The sequence below is a fragment of the Tarenaya hassleriana genome, unplaced genomic scaffold (assembly GCF_000463585.1).
Source record: "Tarenaya hassleriana unplaced genomic scaffold, ASM46358v1 Cleome2, whole genome shotgun sequence".
NCBI lineage: Eukaryota > Viridiplantae > Streptophyta > Magnoliopsida > Brassicales > Cleomaceae > Tarenaya > Tarenaya hassleriana.
The window spans coordinates 6691924-6700341 of NW_010965372.1; the positions used below are offsets into that span (position 1 = coordinate 6691924).

The 8418-nt window shown below is 36.5% G+C and overlaps 2 protein-coding genes and 1 non-coding gene across 3 annotated transcripts in view; 1 reads left to right on the forward strand and 2 right to left on the reverse strand.

Annotated features, from left to right (window-relative positions):
• LOC104812730 (phosphoribulokinase, chloroplastic-like) overlaps window positions 1-2100 on the forward strand; it is an 8943-nt gene extending 6843 nt beyond the window's left edge. Inside the window, exons 4-5 of the mRNA XM_010540051.2 lie at window positions 746-990; window positions 1658-2100. Coding sequence (XP_010538353.1) covers window positions 746-990; window positions 1658-1909 — 497 coding nt within the window. The 3' untranslated portion in view covers window positions 1910-2100. The remainder of the gene's footprint in view (window positions 1-745; window positions 991-1657) is intronic.
• A 161-nt stretch (window positions 2101-2261) lies between these two features.
• LOC104812731 (protein BASIC PENTACYSTEINE7) lies at window positions 2262-3954 on the reverse strand. Its single transcript, XM_010540052.1, has 2 exons — window positions 3837-3954; window positions 2262-3219 (listed from the first exon to the last, which is right to left on the reverse strand). The coding sequence occupies exon 2, from the start codon at window positions 3179-3181 to the stop codon at window positions 2474-2476; it is 708 nt and encodes a 235-aa protein (XP_010538354.1). The 5' UTR covers window positions 3182-3219; window positions 3837-3954; the 3' UTR covers window positions 2262-2473.
• Window positions 3955-4971: 1017 nt separating this feature from the next.
• TRNAL-CAA lies at window positions 4972-5055 on the reverse strand. Its single transcript has one exon. It is a non-coding gene; the product is annotated as a tRNA-Leu (tRNA).
• Between the last annotated feature and the right edge of the window lie 3363 nt (window positions 5056-8418).

An 8418-nucleotide genomic window follows, 5' to 3' on the forward strand; every position in this document is an offset into this window, starting at 1 on the left:
CCCTTTAATTTCCTTAGGGTAACCCACAAATATGCATTTATCAGACTTGGCGGATAGCTTATCAGAAGCCAGACGTTTTACGTAAACATCGCATCCCCAAATCTTCATAAATGCTAACCTGGGACGCTTCCCAGTCCATATCTCATATGGAGTCTTCTGAACCGACTTTCGACCTCATTGTCGTGCAACCCAACTCGCGCATATGCGCCGCACATCTGTGCCACATCAGCCTTTGAATCCGGCTTTTAACCTCTTCGATTGGAATACTCCGATCGTCGATCCGCACATTTGCACCATTTATTTTCTTTTTCCGGCATAGCCGCTAAACCATCGCGCTTTTTGCGCTGCCGACATTGCTGTCGCACAACCCCACAATACCGTGCATGTGCACCACGCTTCTGCTTCACCGGACTTTTTCAGATCCGCCAACAATCCACCGGTTCCTAGGTTCGATTGTCAAATCCCGTTATTTTCTGGAGAATTCAACCTCAAGCAGTTGTCATCTCCTTGAGTTTGAGGGGGCGTATAAAGAGATATGAAGAAGATTTGAGAAGATTACGTAATATTTAGATTTGATTTTATTTCTATATTTTAGATATTTATATTTATTAAATAATATATTTTATGATTTTGTTTCTGCTATAAATATTGTAATGTTACATGTTGAATAATGAGAAATCCAATGATTCTTCATCTCTTTCTCTATTAATATGTGTGTGTGTATATATATACCCGAATAATGCAGATCCGCAGAAGCAGTATGCGGACGCGGTGATAGAGGTTTTGCCGACGCAGCTGATTCGGGACGACGACGAGGGAAAAGTGCTGAGAGTGAGGCTGATAATGAAAGAAGGAATAAAGCACTTCAGTCCCGTTTATCTTTTCGACGAAGGCTCCACCGTTAATTGGATCCCCTGTGGTCGCAAACTCACGTGCTCGTATCCGGGCATCAACTTCTCCTACGGCCCTGACTCCTACTTCGGCCAAGAGGTATTTTATCTACTTCACTTTATGTATATGCTTTCGTCCCGGATGTTAGGGCACCCGAAATAGCGAGTGTCTGTCATATTTATGAGTTGAATATCCAAAATCTTGGGTACTCATCCTCCAACAAGATGAGTACATGCCTGTCGCCAGCGAGAACCCAATCTTTGGATTCGAATTCGGGTTTTACCCGACGAATGCCTATGTCCGTGGGTACCTGGGCTAAAGAGAGAGAAGTGGAGACGCCAAAAGAGAAATGGCTAGAGGGCTGAGGTCAAGGGGCGAAGGCGAGACCAATTTAGAATTTCGGTTCTTCCTCGTGATTAACCCTCACATCTCCTGGTCACTCTCTTTTCTCTCTCTCTCCGCCTGTCTTGCTAGCCACGCACCCAATGAACACTCGAGCCCTCATGGCATCGCACCTCTCGGATACCCAAAGTTTCGGTGCCTGACTCCAACAAAACCCAGGGGGGGTGAGACCAAGATCGGATATACCGGAAAACTCAGATATCCGATTTGTATCCATCCTTAATCAATGGAAGTGTTGGAAGATTGATGGTATCCGAAAGTTTAACAGTAATAGATATTCTAGAAACTGAAAGATCGTAGAACCCATTAAATGAAGATTTCGGTTCTGTTACTCACTTCTGAAACTTGTTTTGGTTGGGAATAGGTTTCCGTGTTGGAGATGGATGGGCAATTCGAGAGGCTGGAAGAGCTGGTATACGTGGAGAGTCACCTGAGCAACCTCTCGACCAAGTTCTATGGCGAAGTCACCCAACAGATGCTTAGACATGCTGATTTCCCCGGCACCAGCAACGGAACTGGTCTATTCCAGACCATCATAGGTCTGAAGATCAGACATCTTTACGACCAGATCATCTCCAGCAAAGCCTCTGCCCCTGTAGAAGGCGCCATTGTCTGAACAGCTTAACCCAATCAATCTCGTCGATAAAACCCTCTCTTCTCGCAGTTTCACAACGTGTTTTCGGGTTCTTCTAGGCAATTGCCAATTAAGACAAGATCTTTGTGTTTTTTGTTATTCCTGTGGAGAAAGAGTCTGTAATGTAGACAAAGTAGTAGCAGAGAAATAACAGTTCCGTGAATAGCACAAAACGCCCTTCAACATCTTCTCCTTTCAGACAAGAATCTCAAAATCAGGATAGAAAAGAATCTGTAATGGTTGAAACGTAAAAGAGATCAAGCTTCTTCCTTTTTGGGTAAAGAGGAAGATGAAGTTCCTTCCCTTTACAGCCATCAAAGAAGAAACTCAAAAGTCAAAACACTTGATCCGGCTATGGCGTTGAATTTACACCGAATCAATCACGATCATTACGATTTCAAGGTACTAGAAAGTTTATATACAGAGACATCCTTGGACAAGGGGGCACATGAAAACCGTAAGGCAAAATCCTAGCCGAAATGATGAACTTAGGTTAAAACTCTAACAGGTAAGTAAACAGTAAAGCATGATATTAGGCATTACTTATTACTTGATGGTGACGAACTTGTTAGTACCGTGCCTGGCCCAATGGTTCTTGAGGTCGACAGGGTGAGAAAGGTCGTACCCTTCTCCTGCAAGCCTCAGCAAGAGCTTCACATAAGCTCCATTGCTCATTTTCCTCCCGGCCAGACGAGCCCTAGGCCTTGTGGTGCTCATGGGAAGAGGATACTTTGATACACTTATGGTACAGCAAGAGGACTGCCACCCACCCAAACCCCATTTGTAGCAAACCCTTGGAACGCCTGTGCAAGAACAAACTGGGGATGGGACCCCAGAAAAATCAAAGCTTGAGATATCGATGTTGATGTTAGGGTTTTTCTTCTCTCGTTTCACTTCTGGAACACTCGGTGTTTTCTTCGGCTTCTTGGGTGCAGAAGGGTTTTTCCTTGGTGGGTTTGGCTTTGGTGTTTTGGATGGGGACTTTTGTCTTGTAGACTTTCCTTTCATGGGCTTCGTGGTCTCGGTATCATTTCTGGTATCCCCAACAGGAGGAAAAATATGAGCTGGAGGAACCATGCCGCCTTCCACATGATTTACTCGAGTTAGTTGTGAAAGATCGATGCCTGTAGTTCTCGGAATGGGGATAAACCTTCCGGGATAAAACCAAGGGACATGAGTTGCAATCATGCCCGCCGAGCCCTGACCCGTGTTTGCTTCAGATATCATGTGGTTTTGATGTGGATATGAACTCATCTTGACTGCTAGTTTCAGAAGTTGAACACCCAAAATGACTGCTTTTAAGTGAAACCAGAGCAAAAAAAATTTTAAAAGTTAACCAAAATGATCGTAAATGCAATTTTGAACTAACAACAAACAGATCCAATACCGAGAGCAGTGTCAAAGAGATTTCTGCCAACTTTTTTTCTGTATAAATAAAGCAATTCCATAGAGGGAGCAGAAGAACAAGAAACACCATGAGCCTTAGAACCGACATTATCCAGAGGAAAACGAATTCATAGTTTTCTTCGTGTAATGAAATTGGATAACCAGCCATTTGTGGGTTCGTCAAACAAGCCCAGACACATCCATAAGTACACAAGTATCTTCTCAAGCAAACAGACATGAACATTGTTGAATGCATGGGAAGACGATTCATTTTCCTGAATTACTCGTATGGAAACATGAAAGCCAGAACAACAATCCATGAAAGAAGAATCAAAATCCACTTCATAGAACCACGAAAACCCTAATTCGCATAAACCCCGCCATAATTAGCAGCCATCGATCATGCAAAAACACAACACTTTGCTAGGGTTTCGAAAGAAGCAAACCCAGAAACAGAGTTGAAGGAAAAAAAAACAGCTAACTTTCGGAACAAAAAGGCAAACGAAGTTAGAAACAACGTTACCAAAACTGAGACGAGACTTCACCGCTTCGCTCTCCGCCTTTCGCGCGCACTCTCCGATGCTATGACATTCTCTCTTCCTACTCTTCCCGAGTTTTTTTTTTTTTTTTTCAAGATATCTTTTTTTTTCAATTGCGAATTTCTAGGGTTCCTCAAAATTTCCTCGAATTTCAAAAAAAAAACTCTTACAGTTGATCCACGCGACTTTTAGGAGCGTGTTACTCAACCCTTCAATTGTGGTAACACTAATATTCCGACATAAATTACAACTCACCAAACGTTACAAAAAAAATACAAGTTACGAAAAACACTGTCCATTTTTTTTCTGTTACATATCTCCAAATAATGGTGTAAACTAAAATGATATATACGGTGACAGTATTTATAATAGCTTATTCAATCCAGTAATAAACTTTGGAAATATAAATATACAGACAACATTACTCTAATATTTTTCATATAAAATGGAATGTTCCTACCCAAATTTTAATAATTTATCATTTATTTATATGTTTATCTTTTTCTTATAACTAAGTCTAAACTTTTTCATACAATAATTATAGATTTTTTAAATAATAAAAATATCCATACATATTGATCGTTATAAAATGTTCTTAACCAGGAATTTAGGGTATCGCAGGAATCGCTAAAAAAATTAAGTGGATCAAGACATGACCCAATGGGCTTGAAGAATAGGCCTTTATCAAGGCTTCTTAATTTCTTATAGGCCTATATATATTACGAGAGACTGATCAATCGGTTTCTGTGTATTTACAATCATAAAACATCAGACGCGCATCGTTAGCGCGTGAGAGACACCGCCACAATTTCCCTAGGTTATAGTCCATAGATTTGGGTAATTTTCCGTGGATTTAGAAAATGAGGCGCGTGGAAGAAACTACGCCTCCCTTTTACTAAACACACAGCAATGTCTTTTTTCTAGTTAGTGGAAAAAAATACAGTAATATAAAGTACAAAATACAAATATTCAAAACATATAATATAATTATATTCCGCATAGTATATTATTTTTTGGAAATTGATTTGATAAATGAAAATAAGAATTATTAATAGCACTTACCCAAAAAAAAGAATTAATAATAGAAAACATTGCAATATTATAGTACAAAAAATAAAATGTCAGAAGTGGGATTTGAACCCACGCCCTCTACCGAGGACCAGAACTTGAGTCTGGCGCCTTAGACCACTCGGCCATCCTGACTTGCTGTTAGAGGGTAATACTTTATATAACATATATATATTTTGACAATGATTAAGAAAAATAATATATACATTTAAAGAGAAAATAATAACCTAACGATTGGCACGTTTAATGGTAAACAAAACGAATGCAGCATTTCAATAATTTGTTTACGTGCATTCCGGTATTCCGTTCGCAAATAATTGGATTCAATACTTTCGATTTTACAAAAATATATATCAATCATTTATTATATCATATTATGTTAAATTCGATTTTTGTTTCAATTTTAATTTTAAAAAATATTTGGTTACTCACATTTTTAAAATTTTTATTAAGCTCGAATCGATTTATGAAAATTTGATTTTTTTTTTTAAATAATGTCGTTCGATTCTTGAAAATTCAGTTTTTTAAAAATAATATCGTTCAAAAAATTTGGACGATTCGAATAAAAAATAACTTGAGAAAAACACTGATGATTATTTTTTTATAAGATTTATGTCCAATAGGATTTGAATTTAGGTTGGAAATATTGATGATTGTTGGTTTTTGGTTCAAGTCTTTTGTTGATTATTGACTGAAGTGGCTCAAGTTTGGAACATGGATTTTCTGCAGTAATGTGACGGTTTACAAACTGCAGTTTATGAAAGTTTTAACTGGTTTTTTTGTCGATTACTTATTGTGCTACAAATGTATGTATTATTGGTTATGTTTATTGTTTGCAAACTTTGTGTTCTCTGCAATCATTTGTGATGGTTCGAATAGTGTGTGTTAATGATGTAATAAAATGTGTTGAATATTGTTTTTGTATTATTCAAATTCAAAGCAGAGAATGAAAGAGAAATTTGAAGAACTAACAATTGGGTGGTCATTTCGGGTTTCGGTTCGGGTTCGGTTCGGTTATATTCGGATTCATTTATTTCGGTTATAGAAAAACTATACCATTCGGTTTTTATATAAATTTCAGTTGGGTTTGGTTCGGTTATTTTTCAGTTCGGTTTCGGTAAAAAACTCATTTTTTCAAATAAATTATCGGTTTTTTCGCTTATTTTTTTATTCGGTTCACTTTAGTTCGGTTTCAGATTTTTCGGGTTACAGAAATCATAACTGTTCGGTTTTGATATCGGGTTCGGTTCAGATACGGTTATGTCTTATTCGATTCAATTCGATTCAGTTATTCGGTTAACAACCGAAATGGCCACCCCTTCTAACAATGACAACACATCTAAACAAAATTTACACCCTGGATAAAGCATTCTTCAAATCGTTTTAAAATCACTTGCAAACATCGTAAATCCTTTCACTACAAGAAACATCTGAATTTGCGACGGAAAACTCTGTCGCAAACATAAATAAAGTCCGTCGCAATTACAACTTTGCGACAGAAAGCGACGGAATAAATTTCGTCCGTATACCATTGTCGCAAAAGTTTGCCGGTCGTTAATCCGTCGCAAAATTGCAACAGACAAAATCTGCGTTTTGCGACGGATTTGCGAGAGAAAAATCCGTCGCAAATATTTTTTTAATTTAAAAAAATATAAAAAATAATATATTATACATATACATACATATACACATACATTACACATATACACATAATTTCTATACATATATATATACACATACATATATATTCATACACATAGACATATACATTTACATACACACATATACACACATACATAAACACACATTTATACACATATATATATACATATAAATTTACATACACATACATATATACACATACACACATACATAAACACACATTCATACACATATATATACACATACATAAACATACATATATATACACATATACATATACATTACACACATACATAAACACACATTCATACATATTCACACATATACACATACACATACATATATACATATATTCACATACACATCACATAAACACACATACACATATATATATATATATATACATATACATTCACATTCACATTCACATACATACACAACACACATACATAAACACACACATACACATATACATACATAAACACATACACATTTGTATACATAAACATATACACATATACATACACACATACACATTTACACATACACATATACACATATTCACATTCACATGTACACAACACACACATATACACATACATTCACATATATACACATATACATATCCATATACACGATATATATACACAAACCTTGACGAATTTTGAAGAGAAACAATTTGTTAGAGAATATTGGAGAAGATTGAGATCTTTTTTCTTGAAATTTCGAAGTCTAGCGGAGAAAGACGAAGTCGCAGTTTTTATTAAGTATTGCGACGAAAATTTTCATCGCAATCTGTCGCAAAACGAAAAATAAACCGCGAAAATTTGAAATTTTTCATCGAAAATAACGGAAAAAAATGAAAATAGGATTTACAATAGAAATTTCTGTCGCAAATTCCAAAAATAAATAACATAAATTTAAAAATAAATAAAATTAATATATACGATGGAAATTTTCGTCGCAATCCGTCGCAAAACGAAAAATAAACCGCAAAAATTTGAAATTTTTCATCGAAAATAACGAGAAAAAAATGAGCAGTGTCAAGTGCCTCACTCTGGTAACCATCGACCATGGTATCCACATCTGGAACTAATACCCCGGCCACGACCTTGCCCCCTCCCCTCGTGGAGAGTAGCTCTCACTACAAAAAAACAGTTATATAGCGACGGAAAAATTCGTCGCAAATATAAAAGAAATCTGTCGCAATTAAGAATTTGCGACGGAATGCGACGGATTTATTTCCGTCGGTATAGCGCTGTCGCAAACGTATAACGGTCGTTAATCCGTCGCATTTTTGCGACGGAAAAAATCTGCGTTTTGCGACGGAAAGTGACGGATAAATCCGTCGCAATTTGCGACGGAAGTTTTTCCGTCGCATTCCGTCGCAAATGTTTTAAAAAATTTTAAAAAAATATAAAAAAATTATATACTATAATTTCACAAACACATACACATACATATAAACACACACATATACACATATTCATATACACATACAATCACATATACATACACGTACATATTCACATTCACATATATATACACATCCACATACATAAACACACACACATACACATTCACACATACATACACATTCACTTACACATATATAAACACACACATACACATTCACACATATATATACACATTCACTTACACACACATACACATATATAAACACACACAAACACATCAAACACACACATATATATATACATAAATACATATATATTACCTTATGGGAGAAATTTGGCGATTTTTGTTTTATTTTTCGAAAATGTTTGAAGTCTGATGAAGAAGACGACTCGTGGTTTTATATTGCGTTTTGCGACG

Excerpts from the sequence above, each read along its gene's own strand:
- LOC104812731 (XM_010540052.1), bottom strand. The coding sequence starts at position 3,181 with ATGAGTTCATATCCACATCAAAACCACATGATATCTGAAGCAAACACG.